This window comes from Pithys albifrons, chromosome 3 (genome assembly GCF_047495875.1).
Source record: "Pithys albifrons albifrons isolate INPA30051 chromosome 3, PitAlb_v1, whole genome shotgun sequence".
Taxonomy (NCBI): Eukaryota; Metazoa; Chordata; class Aves; order Passeriformes; family Thamnophilidae; genus Pithys; species Pithys albifrons.
This window is the reverse complement of record NC_092460.1, coordinates 36,658,735-36,680,443: the sequence shown is the minus strand read 5'-3', so window position 1 is coordinate 36,680,443 and position 21,709 is coordinate 36,658,735. Positions and strand designations below refer to the sequence as shown.

The window sequence follows — 21,709 nt, the reverse complement described above, 5'->3', positions numbered from 1 at the left end:
TTTAAGATAAAAGATCTCTAGGATGATACACAGGGAGGATTCAGAATGTGCTAATAGAAAGCAGGCCCTGGGTGCAGGTATTACAATACGGCTCTGTACTTAAGGCAAAGTTTGTTTATACTGGTATGTGCTTAAATACTTTTCCTCTTGTCCAAATACAACAGTCACATACCATTACATACAATCTTACTACCAGCAGTTGGGAAACAGTTTCCAAACTCTCTCTCCTACTAAAGCCTTGCATTTGTACCAAACACTAATAACTTCAGACACTTGTTAAAGGACCAATTTTAAGAGTTGAACATCTGTGTTCCAAATAACTAACCCACTTTAGAGGAGTCAAGTTTGTGCCTCAGCTGTACTCGAGATACACATACAAATGTTCCTTAGTCTTGTTCAAAGCACTGACTCACAAAACTGCAGAGGAAAAAATACTGCAGTGCATTTTGTAGAGGAGGAACTAAGTAATTAGCTGTTAGATAAGGTGGCCACAAAGCTGGAGAAAATGGTTAGATTTCAAACATAATGCTCGAGAATGCATTTCTGTAAGACAATCGGTAAAACATGAAATAGTCACCAGGGTGTCACCTACCTAGGAAGTGCAGAAACATGCAGATGCACACAAGCTTGATCCTGCCCACAAGGCATTCTGCAAGCCAACCCACCAGCACTGGCGTCAGCATGGACGTGCCTACAAAGCTCATATTGACAATGGCTGCCTGGTAGTTGCGATAGCCAAGCTTGACAGTGCAGAAAAGGATCATGTTGCACACGATGCCAAAGAACGTGAATCTCTCACACAGCTCCACCAGCAGTACACAAATGGCCTCTTGGAGTTTCTTCTCAGGCTGAGACAGTTTTCCATCATGGTTTCTTCTCCCAGGTAAGGGTCTTTGCTCCTTGTCAGCCATGTGGTTCAAAAATCCCTTCTCTTGCACATCTCTTCTGTCTGCATGAGGCATGCTTGTCTTTTTGTGAGTATGGCTGAGTAGAGCAGCTTATGTTACAGGTACACTTCTGTGCTCCTCCAATGTAATTAACAAACTGGTAAGACTCTTGCTTTGAATTCCACACTTCCCTACTACAATTTCTTAGGGAACCTGTCACTTTTGAGATATTACATATAGGATCAAAGAGTATTAAAGAAACCTCTAAAACAAAAAATATCAAGGAACTATATGAACATTTCAGCTTCTGATTTTAGCAACACTCAGGAAGATAATTAGTGTACTTAATTAGTTCACTTGGAGGTGAACAAGATTTTTTTTCCCCAAAATTATATTACCTATTAAATTATGTGAATCCAATACTGCATGTGCAACTCCATCAGTATGTTAAAGATAAGAGTTTAAATACACATGAAAGCTAACATTTTCAGCAGAATTCAAACAACAGATTGAGAAAACAATTTGGATTAAATGATCTAATACTTTAACTAGGCAACTAGTGAAAAACTGCAAGTAGATAAAGACAGGATTTTTTTTTAAGGTTAACATTATCCAATCATTATAATGTTTCTTGTTCTTTTTGGCTGGAATTCAGATAAAGATAATTATAAAAATAAGTAATGCTACTACATTTAAGTTATAAAAACAAATTTTAAAAGAAAGTAAGTTGAATTTATTAGCAGAAGAAAAAAGGAATCTAGAAGCAACCTAAACCAAAATTCTGCCTCTAGGCAGATATTGCACTGTAGCTAGAATGCATCAGAGGGGGAGGGACACAGGGGATGTGTTCTCTCATGTCAAACAGAAGTAATTACAACCTTGAAAGAAAATTAGGAAGAGCCAAACTTACAGTGCTTTATAATGCTCCTGCTACTTTATCCACAAAGAAGTTTGCTGATTTTCCTCATCAGTTTCCTCATTTTGTGGAGCTCATTATTATCACTAACACCCGTTCAAAATACTTTCAACTACAAGTGAGAAGCATTCATCATTTATTTTGTAGAAATGTAAATACATACTTATGTTACAAGGCAGCAGTAAATCAGATCAGTTTCCCTAAATACAACTTTCAATGTCTCTGAAAGCATTTTTTGAGACATAGGCTCTGGTGGTTTTTTTCCACCTGTGCTTATAACTACTCACATTTTACCTCTTCAGATCTCTTTAGAATATAAGAACTTCTACATCATAAAAGAGAAGAACAATAGTATGGAACCAGCATGGGTAAAGACAGATTTCAAGATTAATAAAGAAACTTTGATTCAACCACAAAGCCTAGAAACTCTGAAGCTCAAATGGAAGTAGTAATAGATTATTCCCTACAACAAGTCTGGAAAACACACTTTTAAATTTAGTACAAATCTAAAGCAAGAACTCAGACAGTAAAGAACCTATAGTTTTCAGAGATGATCAGTTGAGCATGAAAACAGCTGCAACTTGTAGCATTCCAGGAACTATTTCTGTCTTCTGATTCATGATAGTAAAGTGATTCTTATCTGGACAAACTAACCAGAGAAATCCAAAGTAGAAACCACTTATAACTCAGCTTAGTTTCTCCATCAAAGCCTAAGGAAGCCAATCCTAAGTCCAAATAGGACAGACAAAAGTATTTTAACTCAGAGGTGCATACATCTTCTGTTGCATGAAGCTACTCTTATATAACTGTTCACAAAAGTAATGATATTTTTCTTTTTCTTTTTAAAGGAAATACAACTGCATTTTTAGCATTAGATAGAAAACATAAGGAGACATACACTCTTTCCCCCATAGAAATTTCAGTGTAAAATAGTCTGCCTTCCTTTAGAATACAGTTTACCTGTTCTCATAGGTGCTAGCAGTTCACAGTGAATTATATAATGGGAACCACTACATAGAGCAGGGCTACTGGCTGGGACTCATGTGGCTTCATTTAGCTTAATTTTGGGTTACAAGCTGGGGAAAAGAAGTAATTGACTAAGCCTTATAAATGCCTTACAGAGGAGGAAGTGGGTGATTGTCATTGTTACCTTAAATTGCCTTTTCGTGTGACTAATGCAGATGTGGTGGTGATGATAGTCATATGTCAGTATGTGAATTAATGTTCTCAGAGAATATACAACTTCCTATAACAATGTGATCTTTATTGATTTATTTTTTTAAATCACTTTTGCAGCAATTATAGTCAATTTATTTGCTTGACATGATTTTAGCTGAATTCTGGTTGAAGCAGCTGGCATTCAGTTGGCCTAATCTTACAAAAGGTAATAGGACTGCATAATGCCTGATGAAAAACTCTGCTATTTGCATTAACATATGCAGAGCTTTATACATGCTGAAGCTCCTATAAACCAGATGCACAAACTAACTGATATTTCAAGATCCAGCCCTTCTGGCAGTACCTCTGTCTTCCAGTAAGGATTTTGTAAATTTTTTACAACAAATCTTCAAATGAGAGCTCTGAAAATGTAACAGTCAAATCTTGGAGAGAGATTTATAAAAATGCTTGTTCTCATGTGGCAATGTCAGCTCACTAGAGGTCTGGCCATTAATAAACAAGTTACTATTTGGCGTCCTATCACCCAAGGTAAAAGATTACTTCTTGCCATACTAGAACCTATTAGCCATTAGGCTAAGTTTTTAATTTGAACAGGTTGGAACTGAATTTTTTTACTAATTCTCTCTGACAAGTGATAGATGTCTGTGCTTTTATTATAGGGGTAGTTTACTGAAATTGAGGAGGCAGAACTGGGCAGTGTCCAGCACAACAGGTCTTCTGGCTAAAAGGTAGTAGAGCCTTTAAACCTCTGTTTATGTTCCAGAAGAGTCAGTTTCTCTAATGTTTTAGGAAATTTAATTCAGTTTTACTCTTTTAAAGAACATGTGAGATTTGCTACCTACCCTTCATCATACAGTGACCGTGGTTCCTGTTAAATATCTGGGGTGGAAATATAATTAACATGGACAAGACTGACAATGTAGCACAAGAATTTTGACACTGCAGATAAAAAATTACATGGGTCAAATCTTTCTGGTTAGCTTCAGGATTCTGATTAACTTGCAAGGGTTGAGAAGCTGACTCAATGACCACTGACCTGACGACTGCAATTTCAAAGACAGAAGAAACGCAGAGCAAAAGCTCTGTGCGAGAGCATTGCCAAACAGGGGAAACATGCCTAGGGTTTGCTGCCTGATGGTGTAAACACAGGTCAAAGGTGGTAGCCTGAACAGGCAGCCACATTAAAGAAACACAGCTCAAAGCAGGGTGTCAAAAAGAGAGAAAGCAGGAAAACGCTGCAAAGACAAGTTTGGAGGAATGCTTCTGGCACCAAGTGTCTTGCTCCAGGTGACTGTTTAGAAGTTACAAGCTTAGTGATAGAAGAAACAGATGTGGTACCAGCACAGGCTAACACCAGACTTTATGCTTTTAAAAATCACTGCTTTATTTACTTCTCTTCTGTGTATGAGAGATGCTCAATGTAGCACATAATTGCAGTTCCAAGACGAAGCCGACCCCTGTGGGATGCTCCATAGCTGGGACACTGCTCTCTGAAGAACTGCTTGTACTGCTTTCATCCAGCAGGGAAAGGTTCGGGCACTCTGTGTAAGGTATATCCTCTCATTTTTTTTCCTTCATATAGTTAGGGAAAAAAATCAACAAATGCAAATTACAAGTCCTTCAAGACATAAAAAATACTAAAAGCTGTGGTCTTGCACATGTTGGAGATGACCTGCCACAGCACTTTAAAATATCGACAAGGACAGAGTTTAATTGGAGTAAAAAAAACCCGGTTCATAGTTAAAAAAAATTATAAAAATTTTGCTTCCACTATGAATTTTATCTTTTTCTGTTAACTTTTTGGTTCTTTCTTTGTCCCCTTTTTTTCATTTTTAGGTGTGACTTTGGGCAATGTGTTATTTTGTATGCCCCATATCCTATTTCACAGGTGAATAATGGAACTTCTATTTAAAATGTTACCTCAAACAACCATTTTAGTGATTTCTGCACTGCATGTCACTGTGGTCTCAGAATACTCTGGTTTGAAACAGTACTGGGACAGAATATAGCAGTGTTTCTTTTGGAGTTCACGGCATTTCAAACCCCTTGGTAATGCTTCTGAAAAACTTCAACATCAGTAAAAATGCTGGCTAATGTTTTTCTGACTACACACAGAAGAACAAATGCATGCAAAACCCAAACGCTTTGTGAATCATGTAAAAGGTCAATTAAGAATCTCAAATGTAGTCATTGTGAGTTTGAGAAGGCTAATTTGTGCAATCTGTTATGTTACTAAATCTACTAAAATAAAATTTCATAAAGATGTATTAAATGTTTTAAAAGGCCACTTTGAAGGCTGAAAAATAGTATATGAAATAAGCAGTTATCAGAATTACTGATTACATGAGAAATTCACTGGGAAATTCTGGGATTATGGTATCACGTGACCTTTGAATACTTTTATTCTCCCTTTGATAAGTATTCTTGCAAATTTTTCAGCACTTTAGCCAGAGGTAACTGGGAAACTTACCTGCTTCTGCATTGCTGCAGGAGGCATGTAATGCCTGTCTTATTCCATTGCAGCTTTTGTCTTTGAAAGTAAATGACCATGGTGAGACTTTTAATTTAGGGGAAAGCTATATTTTAAGAAGCATATTTATTTTTTCCTTGTGTGATCATAATTAAAAATAATTTGGGAAAGCCATTTTGTCAGGGGAGGTTTAGACTGGATACTAGAGAAAGGTTCTTCACCCAGAGGGTGGTTGGGCACTAGAAGTGGTCACAACACAAAGCCTGACAGACCACAAGAAGTCTTTGGACAATACTCTTGGGCACATGGTGTGACTCTTGGGGATGGTCCTGTGCAGGGCCAGGATTTGGACTCAATGATCTTTGTGAGTCACTTCCAACTCAGCATATTCTATGATTCTGTGATTCTTCATTTTCTCAAGAATGCCCCAGAGATCCTGATGGAGAGTGCAGATAGGACCTCTTCTAAATGCTTTCTTTTCTCTGCATGTCCTACAAAAGACTAACTTCTTGCTGAGTTCAACATTTTCCACTGTTTAATTTTTTTTCTATTTCTCTTACTTAAGCACAAAGTGTGGCAAAAGCAAGAATTGACAGGAAGCAAAAATTCTGTACCTTTTTCCACAGTACCTAATCCAGTACAAGAAAGTATAAGACATGAACATACTGGGTGACTCCAGTGAAATGCCATGAAAATGATGAGGGGACTGAAGCACCTCACATGTGACCAGAGGCTGAGAGAGCTGGGACTGTTCAGCCTGGAGAAAAGAAGGCTCAGGCGGATCTTATTAATGTATGAAAATACTTGAAAGGAGGGTGGAAAGAGGACAGAGCCAGGCTCTCTTCAGTGGTGCCTGGTAACATGACAAGAGGCAATGGGCACCAAATAGAACACAGGTAGCACAATTTAAGTAAAAACTTCTGAGGTTGTCAAACATGAAAAGAGGTTGCTCAGAGTGGATGGAGTGGAGTCTTCATTCTTGGAGATATTAAAAGCCTGACTGGAAAAGTGCTGAGCAACCTGCTGGTGACTGCTTTGAGTAGGTGGGGTAGACTAGACAGTTGTCAGAGGTGCCTTCCAGCCTCAACCATTCTGTGATTCTGAGCAGCTGCAGAAAATACTTTGGCAAATCAGAATCTAAGCAAAATGACAGAGTTAAAAAACCCCACCAGTTTCTTGCCCAATTGCTAGGCATGCCCTCTATGAATGAGAAATTTACTTTACACTCTATGAGAGCTAGTTTTCTTTGATAATTTTTTTTCAGGGAGATGGTTTTAAAATTGCTGATTCTCAAACCTTTACTATAAATGAGAACTATTTTGGCATGATTACTCTGTTCCTTCAAACTGCACATGTTTTATTTTGGGGATTTTGTGAAAGCATATATAATTATCTATGCTAAGCAGTTTATCATATGTTCTAAGGCTTTTGTCTTTATTGCACCTAGCTGACATTTTTATAATTCAGTAGTAATTGAATCACAATTATTTTTCATAATGCATAGCATGGTTTTATATCATGTTGTTGGCCAATATTCTCTATGATGTCATTTGGTCTAATGGGAAAATTAGAAGTAGCTCGATCATATAGAAAGATGGCTTTTTTGTGCCATGTTATAGTTTGTAGGTGACACTCAGGATATTTTCTTTTGACATATAGATTTTTAGGTAGAGGCTGAAATGAGATTCTAAAGCTGGTTTCACAGTTGAGACAATATTATCTGTACATCCAAGATGATTTCAACTATTCTCCCATAGTGACAGTTCATTTATACTCAAGTCCATTTAATAGACTATGAATAGTATTCTAAAATCCATATAGAAGTACTATGTGGTGGTGGAATTTCTGCTCTAAATTCATCCCTGATCCAACATAACGAGTTTCAGAGAAGCCAGAAAAAGGTGTCAGCATCGTTTTGAGAAGTGAGTATTCATCAAAGTGGGGGACTGACAGCAGATCTGCCACCTCATAGAAGAGCTTTCCAACCACTGCAGTGTGCAGATCGTCTCTTAAGCTCTCCTACTGGAGCTGTAACACATCATATAAAGCTTTGTGAGGTGTACAGAAGCTGACTTTATAACCTAGAGATTAGGGCTGCTCTCCTGGAATTTGAGAAGAGGCAAATGCAAGGCTCCATGTCAATAAATAGTTAATTATGTCTACATAGGAGATGGCCTTCAACAGACAGGAGAGAGAACACACTATGTGAGAAAAGAACAGTTTGGCCCATTGGATGTAGGACAGTGGTAGAAAATGAGAGCTGAACGCTGGAGCCAGCAGAGCATCCTTTTACAAAGGAAAAAGTAATACTTTAAAGTTTTCAATTTTGCCCACAGCATAATATCTGGAATCTCGCAAATTTTCATGGGATGGGCCAATGATCATGAGAAACCCATGTCTGTCTATATAAAATTCTCATATACAGTTGATCACATAAAAGTTATGTCAGGAAGTTTCAGATAGTAATCTTAAACCCGTCTTTATTTCCCTCATCTATTCATACATATTTTTGCCCTGTAAACTGGTACAGGAAATAGTGTAACATAATTTTATTTATTCAGCTTCAAACTGGAATGTACACAAGCTGAAAACTGTGTAGGTTATGACAGACCCTGTTTACAGTCCCTTGTTGTGGCATGACTGAAGGAGAAACTGGCAGAATTGAAAGATGTCAGCATGGCCAGCAGGTTAAGGGAGGTGATCTTCCACACAATTGTTTCAAAATTAACTCTTATTGTTGCAATAAAGACAGGCAGGTTTAAAATTTGTATTCAAACATGATTATTTTCCCCTTTGCTAAGGTCTTCAGGATGTATCTTCTAGATGTGGGTCTGAACTGAAACTGTGAGTCTGAACAAGTCTGGCCAAGTTCGGATCCTGGTGTGATCACACCAGATCTTCCAAGTGCAAGCACTCCTTTAGCTTTCCTTTATGTTTGACATTTAATGTGGAAGTCACATCTTTCTTCTGAAGTGAGAAGCCACATGTTGCTCCTTTTTACCTCTGGCACTAAACTATATTAGGCGCTCTGTGTCACCTGCATCTAACTATTGTAAAGGTGTCCCAGAACAACAAATTACCAAGATATCAATTTTACAAAATGCTATAGCTAGGATATAATCCAGTACAAGGAAGAGTAATTATGTAGCTGCAGTTGTACTTTTAATTATGGAAATAAGAAACCAAAGGTCTCTTGGGATACTACAGACAAGACAATCCAGGTTGAGCTCTTAATTTATTTTCGCTGAACTTTTGAAACCTTTATGAAGAAAAGTAAACATGAATAAGGATACCAGATTTAAAATCCCTCTGAATGAATAAAATCCCTCATCCCTAATTTGAAAAAGGTATGTCATTAGGAGTTTCTCTGCTGCTGAGAAGGATTTTATCATGTTACTTTGATGCATTTAGATGTAGATATATATGCATCCAAGTAACCAGCCTTGTTTCTGCTTATCTTCTCTCTTTGTGGCATAGCAGGGCCATAAAGTGGCTAAAGGCCATCCTCATTACAGAGCTGTTTGAAACATAATGGTCTGCAGCCACACGTGTACACAATTTGTTCCAATCAGCTCTTCTGAATTCTGATTTCAAATGTAGATGACAAACAATCACTATTTTAGTAATAATTCTGTGGAATTCCATGCACAGCTTCAGGAAGAACAGTCTGCATGAAGCAACAGGTGAAATAAATGGCTTTATTTAGATTCCAAGGACAGCAGCCAGTGCTTGGGAAAGCATAAATTTTTCAGTCAGTAGCATGGGCCAAATACCCTCCATCTTCTCTTCCTTGTTTGTTTTTTCAGTATTTCTGGAACCAGAGGTTTGAGAAAGAGGCTTATATCTCACTGTATCTAAGACTTTTACAGCCTCCAAATGTTAGTCCAGTAGCACATAGGAATCTCAGCAAAAGGCAGAATCCTTGGTCCAGATACGAGTCTCAATGCAAGAATGACTTGTCTAACCAAAAGTGTTCAGCATATCCAGTCTTCACAACCTATCAATCCTCAAAAGCTATGGCTGCCTGGGGCCTAAGGAAAGGCATGGGGTGTAGTACCCAGACACCAATCTTCTGGCACTGATATCTCTAGATTTCAAGATAACCCAACTCCTTAAATGATTGTTTATGAGTTTCGCTAATGCTGTCCTAAAATACTGTTACTGAATACAAACTAGTGTTTTCTTCCTACAGTCCTTGAAAGAGCTGCAATGGAGATGCTGAGTACACTGTACATAGGCAGAAAGAGAAGGAAGCCTTGGATTTGCTCATTTTCTCTCTTTCATTAGTTAGCTGGAATAAAACACAATATAAACCCCTGTGCAGCTTATCATAAAGTACCCTGAGTTGTCTCTAAGTATGATAAGGTAGCATACATCCTACTGATTTATTACTGGAGACAAGACAGATTAGTGTCTGTTACATATTGTCATTTCAAGGAAAGTATGCTTTTTATTAAAAGCAGTTCAGTTCCTTGTTTTAAAACCATCAACACACAGAAAAAGTAGAGGAACACCAGATACCAGCTTAGTAGAGAATAAAATCAGTGTGCTGCTATAAAAAAGTATTTTTGACAACATGGCTAAGGAATCATTATTGCAGAAGCATGATTTTAAAGGGCCACTGACACTGTCAATAGAGGGTGCTCAGCTCCATCAAGAAGGTGCTTTTGAAAATCAATAAACATTACCAGGCTCAGGGGGTGTTCACTGGATTGCCCTAATGACATGTGAGAGCAAGGGAATATATTTTGGCAACATGTAAGTGTGGGTGGCATCTATATTGAATTTCTCTGGATGTCTTGCCATTGAACATGGCAGCTGAAAAACCCTCTCATAATTAACTTCAACTTAAATACACCAGATCAACATTTTCAACTTCAATTATTGTTTAACCTGGTTGATTTTGGCTGAAAGAGTTGAAAGAATGCTCAGATAATCCTTTCCACTGAGGAAATGGGTGGATGCTGTGATGTCTGTCCCAGGGTAGTTATGCCTTCAGCTGCAAAGGTTTATGAAGGGAAGGTTTGCCCATGCCTCAAATATTGATAACAATTCATCATGTACTTCTGGACCTCTGCTATTTGATGATGTGAACGCACTTTTCCCTGGCTACTTATGGCTCTTTAAAGACATCCTGAATTTCCAAAAGTGCAGTTACTCTCACCTAGATTTCAGTCTGTGAGATGTGAATTTATATTTGGAAATACAGTTTTCAATTTCCACTTAAAAAACACACTACAACCACTAGTGGCTGTTCCACCTGCTACTCAGTGCTCAAGCAGAACGCTTGTCATGTTCAGTACAAGAGTTGACTGCAACATCTGTCTGTGTAGTCTTCAAAGCACAAAAGCAATTTAAGAGAATGAAAACTAGAATAATTACTATAAGTCTTGTTTATATTTGCTATATCTTTAAGATTAGGAGTTGTTGGTTTTTTAAACACTGGACTTTAAATTTCAATCTTAACTACTGGTGTGTGGATTTCAGGATAGAAATACAATTGCTTACATGGATTACACCATGTTTAAAAATAATCCTCCTCCATTTTGAGACATGCAATAGACTACATTTTGAAAAATTCATTTTTTTCAGAGAGGTGCACTTGAATGTGTGATTCCAAAACAATATAATCAGACCAAATAGCTTTATCAAAGATAGCAATTCAAAGCTTTTAGTGCAAATGCATCACAAATGCTTGCACTTAGAAATTCTCTTTCTAAGGTCGTGTTTACAGACTCTGCCACAATAGGTAAAAGAACAAAAATATCTTTGATGGTTTAGCAGAGAAAAGGGTAGCACTGAAAAAGAGATGACAAAGAATGAGATGCAAGACACTACTGAAAAATAATTGATACTGTTGCAGGAAGAAAAGCCAAACAAAAATAAAATACAGAAAGGGAATAATAGAGATATAAATTTGGTATTAAGTTTTCACATTTTACAATTAGACACAGAAGTGTTTGTACATCAGTAAAGTTTTGTCACATTCCTAGTACCCATTGACCTAAAACCATGTTTGAGTTTCTCAGCTTTCCTCTTTATTGCTTTCTCCTGGACAAACTTTTTGAAGATCTTAGATAGGAATATGAGGCAAGACTTACATCAAGCAATTATATTTATGGCAGAAGATATGGAGGTGAAGGAATGCAAACCAGGCTTTGGCTGTAACTCTAGCATCAGACAGAAAAAGAAAAGAACACAAGAACACCCTAATTTCTTCACCAGCTTCTCTGGCCGAGTTGGAATGGTGAAGAAGAAGCACAAGGTGATGTGTAAGGGGACCACAGAAGCTGCGCTGCTTGACAGTGATACATCAAAATGTTTGCCTTTCTCCATGTGTAACAGTGGGCAGCAATTTCAGAGGAAAGACCTCCAGTTGTGACAGACAAAAGTCTGGAAGTGGCCCAAGAGATCTGTCCACACACATGTAAAAGAAACTGATACCTCAGCACCTGGCAGAGCTTTAGTAAAGATCATATTTAGTTTTTTACTAGCATGGTACCTCTCTGTCTGCTGTACACAATTACCTTCAGTTCCTTTCCCAAAGAAACACCACAGACATTCTAGATAGAACAGTAAATTTTAAGACAAATACTTTAAAAATAGAAAGTGTTAAACTTTGAATGACCTGTTCAAATCTGTTCAGTCTTTTTTTTTTCTCTTGAATTGTGAATAGTCTTTAACTAAAAAATAAAATTTGCTAATAATCTCAAAGCACAAGATGGAATTACTCAGGGGATAATTCTGTGAAATGAGTGTTTCTCTAAAACTCTGCTTTAATTTTTGCTGTGTGTGGAAGTGTGGAGGGGATGAAGTAGAGGGGTAGGACTACAGACTACCACTAATCCTAAACTAAGCTGAGGAAATCAGGTTGGCTTCCACTTTTTCCTTACAGACTCTACCTTTTTTTTTTTTGCTATAACTTCTACCCCATCCTCTTTGTCACTCTGCCCATCTGTTATTTTTACTTATCTCCAAATTAACCTGGTCTTTATTTACATTTTTCCCCATCCCTGCAGTCTCATATTATTCCTCCACAGAGAGCAGCCAGAACTGAAATCTCTGTATCATTGTTCCTCTTCAGTTTGCTTCCAGGCTTCTTTCTGTTATCACTACCCTTTTCTTCATTCTCCCTTTCTACAGTTTTGCTGCCTTTTCTCTGAGGAGGATGAAGAGGTAAAGGAAAACATAAAAACCCCCAGAAGCTGGTGAGAATTTATTTTTCTTAGAAAATGCCAGTTCTTTAAAAATTTAACTATTACCCTATGTGGGTAGAAATTAACAAAAATCCAGCAGATTCAGGCTTGTTAGGCCAGATTTAGACAAGATTTTCCTGTCTTGCTGTGTGCCAATGCCATGGATGCCTGCTGACTGGACCACCTTCCAGTCAGGAGTAGCAGGTGTTCCACAGCCTAATCTCTTTATTCAGTTAAAGCCCTGGGATCCTCATGCCAACAGCTAGAATGTGGAACAGATGGAACACACCAGCATGGCCGTTTCCATTGATTTGAGGTTAAAAAATTTGGTGTCTCCTTCCAAAATTGCCACAAACACAATCGTGAAATACTGACTAAGTTTATGAAGTTGTATTTTTATTATTTTTCAATCCTCTTCACATTGCAGACTATCTGGGAGAGTTGGGAAATGGAGTTTTCCTTCTTCATGTTTTAGTGCCCAAAGCCTCAGTGGCTTCTGATGACCAGAAGCACTAAACCCAGCAACAACAGATGTACTTGCTGTCCACAGTTTGGCACACACTTACGAGCAAGGAGAAGCTGGAGTATGCTCTGGGCAAAGGGACTCTTCTGAAGATGCAAGTGCTGCAAACTCAACAATCCTTGCAGGGCACACAAAGGAGAGACTTCAGATGAATGTATTGTTGCTAAAAACAGCTACTTATTTAGCATGTTTGGCAAGTGTTTCAGAGGATGAGGAAGGCATCTTAGGTTCCAGTGTCTTTTCATAATTTGAAGTTCACATTCTATGGAAGACTTGGAATGGGTTTATGTCTCTCAGATTACCACACAGTACTACATGAAAATAAACACTGAATTCAGATCAGTTCTCACATTTACTTATGGATGATAGAGCACATAAATTGGTCTGGCTCCTTCCAAGAGAAAAGAATCATGCTTCCTGCTAAAAAAAAATGGCAGGGAGATGTTTAATATGATTGCAACTAACTGTTAAAATTCAGGCAGCTGTCAGAGGAAAAAAATAGCATAGTTATATTGTCCCACTGCAGAAATGTTACATTTATAAAATAATCTCCAACACAGTGCTTGCAGGTCATGTTTGTTCACATAGTTCAGAGGAATGTTTTCTAATCAGCTGAAGAAGTTTACAGTGTTGTGTCGAGTTAACACCAGTTGAAATCAGGTCAGCAAGCAAGAGATCCATCATGAAACAGCTGTAGAGTACCTGTGTGTGCTCTGCAAGTGGCTGCTGCTTCCAGTTTGGTGATGAAACCACAATATATAATTTTCACAGTAAAAGATTTTGACAGTCACATAAGCACATTTTTGTGGAGTTGCAAAATCCTGAGCAGATCTAAGCTCGAATCTGATGTTTTAAAATTCTTTCTTCTCATAGTCCATAGTGTGTTTCACTTCTGGATTTTGTAGGTTACCCTCAGTGGGATGGGCAGAATTTGTCCTTCTCTGTGAGACGAAGTGGAATACATCAACCAAGAGTTGGTAGGATTTCAAGTCTTTGGCACTGAATAAGAGAAAGAGGTTTCAGAATATGTGTACGAAAGTAGCCATTAACACATTTGCTATTATATGTAGCACTGTGCTTAAAATGCATCTTATCAGCTCACCAACTGTTTTTCAACAACTTATTTGTGAATTTCCAATGTGAATGTGTATCCAGAGGCTCAACCTGAGTCGTCAAGAGCGTCAATTTTCACAGAATGTCTCTAACTAGTCACTTCTGAAAACATAGTCTGTTGCTAATTAAGTCTGGCACGTTTCTGTCAGATAGGCAGGGAATGTTATTTGCCATGCTAGAGATGGGTCAATTATGCTACAGAGAAATTGTGGCTCCCTTGCAAATTAACAGCAGGGCCAAATATAGAAATGAAGAAACCTAAATAAGATCAGAGGAAAAATTAAATATCTTAAATAATGACTCACACAAGGATGACTCAAAGCCATTACAAATTTTACATGGGTGGGGAGAAAAAAAAGAAGTATTTTCAAAATATTCAACAGTGTGACAGTCAGAGCACGGCTTGATGTGTGGGGCACACCATTTAAAGCCTTTCTGTCACTGATACTGAACATTATGTTGATGTTTGTCTTGTTGGGAGAATAACTTCTATCCTGAACCCACAGAAGTTTTCCAGCCAGATGTTCTCTAAATTGCTCCGCCTTGCAAAAAGTCAATTAATTTAAGTGAATCTGTTTTTTTGAAATCAGACATTAAAATAAGCCTTAGCCAGCTGCAGTCCTTATTGGAATCTTTTGGCAAGAATAGTTTTTCACTGCTTATTTGAAATCAGCAAATACTGCACTCCAAGTATTGCCAGATAAGTAGCAATTTTTTACAATGGTACAGACTTCAGTTCTCAGGAGTGACATCATAATAGGGTGACAATGTGACTTCTCATAGAAAACATGAAATGGTCTTACTCTGTGCAAGAGTTGGATACTAAGAAATTAGTGGTAAGCTCAGTGGTAAGGTTGCTGATGCTACTGCCAGAAACTTTGTATTTTCCTGTCATAGTGAAATGTTTTTGCCTCTTGTAATCGTTAATGATAATTAATGAAGCCTACAATCTGCGACCATTATCCCTGGCCACAGGAAAATGGGGTTTGTACCTGAAAGTTCTCACAATCTTTCTGATTTAGACCTTATCTGCACTCAAGAGCTTTTCCAGCATAATATTTTGGTTGCCTTTTTTTCTTTTAGATGTTACTGTAACACCAATAAAAACTTCAGTGTGCAATGCAAGACAAAATCACCACAGATACGCTTCCCTCGCTACACAGGCACAACTACATGACTGAGTGATGTTTTACAGGGTTGTAACAACAAGCAACAGGTTGTATTACTTTAATTACAGCGGTATATTTAAAGTGGCACAATTTTGGAGCACAGACAAAGCCTTATTTACCACTTGAGGTTATAACAACTGCATAAAAAATTATACTCCATGGATAAATCATCCCATGATGGTGGCAAAATACTGCATTTAGCAACTCTGTGTGCCAGTAAGAGTTTCAACAAAGATTCAGACACTTACTAATGGAAAATAGAGAGGGTGATTATTTTTAGTACCTTTGGAGTTTTTGTGATACTATGCTTTGCATGTGTCAGAAATTACTGATTTTATTTCCCCTGTGGAAATTCAAACTTTCCTGAAAAAACAAAGAAAAAGAATTTCCAGTGTTTTCCTGATTTTTTCAACAATCTGTGATACTCAGCTTCTGTATCCCCTAACCCAAACCTGTGCTGACTGCATCTCAGAAGAGTTTAATCTGGGAAAAATTGAGCTACATGTTCCTCACTCCGTGTGCAATTTTTTTTTTTTTTTTGCCACAGAGAGACAGGTTACTTGCCACCTGGCTGCTGATCCCTGAATGTCAGGTAGGCACCATATGCAGTCAGGTTCCCAAAGTAAATGGAAACCTCCTAATACCGTGATAGTGTCTGTCATTTGGGAACAGCTCGAGTATAAAAGGGTTTCTTAATTTTCCTTCTTTTTTTTCCCCCAAAACTTTAAAGGGGATTTTGGGGCTTCCTGGAGATTTAGTTTTCTTCTATCAGTCAAAGCAGACAAGGCTTAAGAAAATACTGCCCAAGCATCATTTTGTTTATTGAAAGCAGTTAATACTATATCCTGGTTTTCACAACACAGACAAGTGAGATGCAATCATGTGACACATTGGAAAACATAACTATACTTCCTCTTTTTTTAACTCCTTATATCTTCAGGCTATTCAGTACCTTTTTGTAAGCACACAGTTTTTGTGTGAGAAGAAATAATGGGATCAAATTCACATTGCTGCTACTTATCAAATTTCAGCATGGCAGGACTCCATAGCAGGCAAGTTCATGGCAGTGTCATGAATTCCTACTGGCTGTGAACACCTTTTGTACAACTCACACAACGTTACCAAACCAGCGGAGGTAATTTTTATTATTATTTTTTTAAAATTTCTGATACATTCAATGTTGCATCCAGGTCATAATCATTCTACTGATATTCCACTGAAAAGTTTCATGTTTCCGCTAATCAGGAGTTTGCCACATGCACGTTGTCCCCTTCTGTATCTGGCTGGGAATGGCTGGGCCGCTGAGGAGACCAACATGTTACTGAGTCCCACACCCTTTCCAACGAGGCAGTGTGCCCAGAAGCTAGCACAACATGGGAGCTTCCTACGAGTACAAAGCATCAAGGTGAGATTTACCTTCAGGAAGTGAGGCTAATAAACAGAATTACTTTAAGTGTTTTTAGAGCTTTGTTAAAGTTTTAATTCACTTTCCTTTTCTACTCAGCTGATTCATTCTACTTCAGGTGATAGCAAGGATCTAGTGCAACTCTAGCCTTGAGACAGAAAGATTCCAACTGGAAAGTGAAAAGCTATCAGCCCCAGCAAGCCTGCAGATACTATGGTTCACTGCCTAAATTGCATTCATGCAGCTCTCATCATAAGAAATATGCTGGGCAAGTTCAGGGGCAGGTTAACCTGCCACTGGTGTATAAACTTTCTAATTTGTTGTTGTTTTGCATGTAACAGATTCTAGAAAAGGGTCTGATTTTATTTTTAAAGCAGTTCTGAAGAAAGCTAGATATCAATGAAAACTGTCAGATACTCAAAAATGGGATTCTTTTAATATTTTGTTCTTTTTAATGTCAAAGAAACAAGACCTCAAATAAATCCTCATTTGGTGTTTTTAAATGCTGGTCAGGACAAGACTTCTACAGCAGTTTAAATTCCTGTAGTCCATTCAGCTTTCTGCCTCTTGGCTGCAGCTGCCAACAAAGGGTTATTTACTGAGTGCCAGTTGTGACAGGACATTTTGCAATGCTGAAGGACCAAAGGGCACAGCACAACTTGCACTGAGAAAAATGCCTCATCTTAATCAAGGGCCTTGTGAAGCAAAAAAAAACCCCCCAAACCAAACCACACCCCCCCCCCCCCCACCTGGTATTGAGGATCTTCTGCCTGATGAAAACTGAAAAATATTTTAAACCTCATTAGAAAATAAAGTTTGCCTATTTCTCCTGTTTCATACATTGTGCAGGAAAGGAACATATATGCTGTCACATTCATATTTTACGGGCTCTTTTTTTCCCCCAAACCTTCGTACCTCAGATTTGAACTTTAAACTTGTGACAGTGTTATGTTCATTAGAATAAAAATCACTTGCTATTTCCATTGCAAAGCTCCCCCGCAGAGGTTATCTTAGCTGTTTTATAAATCATATCAGGAGGAAATCTGGCATAAAGGTTGACAGCTTACTCTAGATAATCACTTTCCCTTCTCTTAAGTGACTTTAAGGAGAAAGGAGCATGTATCTTGCCAGTTCAGTTTTTAGTGGTCAAGCATCCACATCTAACCACCACCAACACACTGACTAAATTAGCTTTTAAGTATTTTACTGAAAAGCAGGAAAATCACAATCCTGTTCAGAAGGAGACTGAATCTCAAACACTCATCAGCTATATTTTCTCTGTCCTTCAGGGCAGAGCTCATTACATGGAATGATATGAACTCCAAAGCCTTTTGACATAGGGACCTTGAACGGAGGCTGGGGTTCAGATTACTGTTCATTTATCAGCTTCCTCAAGAGTTGGACTGATTAGACTAATGGTTTGTAGGGGATATGATTTCAGCATTAATGTCCTGTATCGTGGAGTGTCCTAGTTCAGCAGGAGGGACCAGCTAACCCTGTGTGGGGGTGATCAAAGCTGTGTATTCTACCCCCTCTATTCATTCCCCAAGGTCAATGGGCCATTAGCAGCAGCTGCCCAGGGAGTCATTATCACCTTCACACCCAGCCTGAGGGGGGCGGAGCTGCTAATGGGCCATCAACAGCTCAACACCCCCTGGCTCCCAGAGTTAATCACCCATTGTGTGAGCCGCCCAGGGGGAGGGACTGAGTGCTCCCTGAGGGTACATAAGTGGTGGGTAAGAAGACCTCGGGAACCTCTCGTCGGATCCAGAGCAGCAGCAGGACCTTGACAGGAGGAGATCCCCACTCTCGCCCATACCACAGCCCTCGCCTGCACCAACAGGTTTTTCTTTTCCTTTTGCTCTGGACTTGGGGGAACCACAGGGGTCTCAGCACAAGGGCAAACAAACCCCCTTGGGTTTGTGCCCCAGGACACTGGGTTATACTGCTGGGGTTTTGTGAGTTGAAAGCAATTTCCCTTTTGTGTCAGTGTTGTTATTGTAATATTATTATTAAATTTTAGGTCTGACTTATAATCTCTCTCGTGGTGAGTTCATTTCCCCTGCTGGTTCACCTTTAAACCAGCACATGGAGGCAGACAAATAAAGCAAGTTAGATCTTGTAGTCAACAGAACCTACAACTCAGGGCAACAGCCTATTAAGTAAAAACTTGAAGGCACCAAAAGAATCCTGGGTTTAGGAGAAACCTTGCATATTATACTTTTTCTACATACAATAATAAAACTAAATCCTGGGCAGAGAAACTGAACAATCTGGAAATGGTGTCAAATCACAGGCTGAAGGGGGGGAAAAAGAAAGCAAGCTATCCCTTCAAATGGCACTTCCCCATGACCTGATTACAGACATTTTTCAATCAATAGGAATCTTTCACTGTTTCTATTTGACTTTGGAGCTAGTGTGGTTGCAAGGGAAGGGTTCCCTATAGCAGGTAAGGTGAGGGATTACAGGCAGCAGATGGAAAGCCTTTCTTGGAAGTTGATTGTGAAAGTAGCAAATATTATGGAGGAAAAAACCTGCTTAAAACATAAGTGTGATGCACCTGCTAATCACTGCAACCAACCCTGAAATTCTTGTCTATTAGTTAAACAAGGATAATAAGACTGTCCTTTATAAATGGAAAATCCTTAAAGTGTGTATCAGTAACTAAGATATAGGAATCTTATTTTCTCACTGTCTCTTAATGCAGAATCAGAAGACAAATTCAGCTCAATGGCACTAGGAAGGAGAAAATCCAGCACTGAAAAAACAATATTTTTTTACTCAACTTATAATTGGACTTTGATACAAATTTCTCTTGGAAGCCAAGAACTTGATAGATACCAAAAGGGACTGGAATGAAAATTATCTATACAATTACTAATTTTGAGTAAAAAATGTTGGGAAAAGACACTTAATTTTATACTTCAGATATTTGACAGCTGTAAATTGAGCAGTCTAAACTGAGTAAGACAATGAATAGTTTAATTTGGTTGTTCACAACTAAATGGTTAACTGTAGTGGTGTGGAAATTATGAAACTTCTGAAAGTAGAAAAAAATCTGAGTCTTTGGCAATAACTTGCACAAAATAGTTCCAGTTAAAGAGATATGGCACAAGACACTACACATTGCATTGTTACCAATTCTCAGTCTTGCTATTAAGCTGACCTTAGCCTGTAAAACACCCCCAGGAATGAGATGAACCTTATATTTAGTACATACTGGTAGTTTCAAAACTTGGCAGCCTTTTTATGTTGATGAAAGACATTAAGTTTACACAGTTATTTATACACATAAATCTTAAAAAGACAAAGGATTACATGAGACACTACTCAAAAAAGTGGGTCAGAGTCAAAGGCGTGTTTGCAGGTAGTCAAGTATGTTTCATTACCAGATCCTTGCTACATGGTAATGGGTCTTTATTTTCCAGACCTATCAGTTCTCTCAAGTCCAGGAGATGTTGTAAAATGCACTGATTGCTATTGTGGTGCAAAACCACTGATTTTTGACATGAGGAATTCGCATAGCAGAGCTGGGCGTGCACTTGCTGTTAAGCAAATACTGTGCCTAGTTTTTATCTGTCACTGGTTCATTGCTGAGAAACAGAACTGGTAAGCAACTAAAAAATCAGTATTGTCTTTTCTCTAAAGGAAGTGAAGAGGAAAGGAACTTCTGAACCAAAGCCTCTGTATTGTGTCTTCTGCCAAACTTCATGCTTCCTCAATGCAAATTCTACTACATGAAACATGGGAACCAATAAAAAAGGCAATGATTAGTGGGAAGAAGAACATATTTGATTTCTAGTGAAACTATCTTAAGAAGGGAAGTAGTTAGTACTAGCTTCATTTTTCCTGTAGCCATTTACTTCATTAATGAGAATGTAGTGGAACAAAGATGCAGCTATTCCAGAGCCTGAACGAGCACTCTTACTGCAGTGACAACCAAGGTGTATTTTTAACTTTGCAGCTTATGATGAAAGAAAGTTGTTGCATCAGTGGGAGTTCCTGGTAATACTTGGATTCCCAGAGATGAGCTTGCCTTTGGTAATCTCACAGAAAAAGAAACAGTGCAATGTGGCTTGGTGCCTAGGTCAGTGAGAAGCTTAGGACACAGAATAGGAATCAATTGCATCCATTGTCTTCAGGAGCACAAGTGGCATAAAGCATCTTTCAAGAAGCCAGCAATATCCTTCCCCACTGGGAAACCAGATTCTCCCTATTTTGCTGCAAATTTTATCTTTGGTCAGAGATGTGAAAAGGCCTGGGGTGGTACTCACTCCTCCCATGCACCTCCCTGGCCGTTTCTGAGGGCATAGATTAATTTCAGCATGTACACTTTGAGAGACAGAAAGGCCATTCATGGTACTAGCAATTCTTTGGGAAAAGAAATGCCTGGGACACAACCAGTTGGGAGGCAGAGGGTGTCTGCTTCAACAAGAACTAAGTATCAATGCATCTAGAAGGCTGTGTCCATTTTGCCTTTGATTTGGACACTGGGAGATCATCTTACTCTTATAAAGGTGTCGTTTCTCCAGAATGCTTTCTGAAAGCATTAACATGTGCTATGGGATGAAGATATTGCCTTGTTTACTCCAGACTTACCTTAAATCCCGATCATACAGTATTTTTCATTTTGTTGATATAGATGCCAAGCCATTTGTATGCTTACCCTGTTGTACTAACCTGAAATTATTAAATTAAATGTTCATGAATTTGGCTGTATTTCATTGCTTCTTGAATGTGGACAGTTCAGTACAATTTCTAACCTGCACATGTTTGCTGCCTGAGGGCTGTGACTCATGTTTGCTTTAAAAGAGGCAGCACTCATAGACTGTCACTCACCTGGGTTATTAG

At 38.4% G+C, this 21,709-nt stretch overlaps 1 protein-coding gene and 1 long non-coding RNA gene across 12 annotated transcripts in view; one reads left to right on the top strand and one right to left on the bottom strand.

Annotated features, from left to right (window-relative positions):
* Positions 1 to 1,142, bottom strand: part of SLC15A5 (solute carrier family 15 member 5) — a 33,284-nt gene extending 32,142 nt beyond the window's left edge. For all 4 annotated transcript variants that reach the window (XM_071551375.1, XM_071551376.1, XM_071551377.1 and 1 more), the window contains exon 1: positions 593 to 1,142. In XM_071551375.1, coding sequence (XP_071407476.1) covers positions 593 to 962 — 370 coding nt within the window. In that variant the 5' untranslated portion in view covers positions 963 to 1,142. The remainder of the gene's footprint in view (positions 1 to 592) is intronic.
* LOC139670121 (uncharacterized) lies at positions 669 to 20,499 on the top strand. 8 transcript variants are annotated; one of them, XR_011697402.1, is made up of 5 exons: positions 669 to 883; positions 4,420 to 4,532; positions 12,596 to 12,660; positions 15,368 to 16,588; positions 16,699 to 20,499. It is a non-coding gene; the product is annotated as an uncharacterized lncRNA (long non-coding RNA). The 8 variants fall into 8 exon arrangements; XR_011697397.1 differs by having other exon boundaries at positions 13,076 to 16,588; XR_011697401.1 differs by having other exon boundaries at positions 12,596 to 15,500; positions 16,001 to 16,588.
* Positions 20,500 to 21,709: the final 1,210 nt, after the last annotated feature.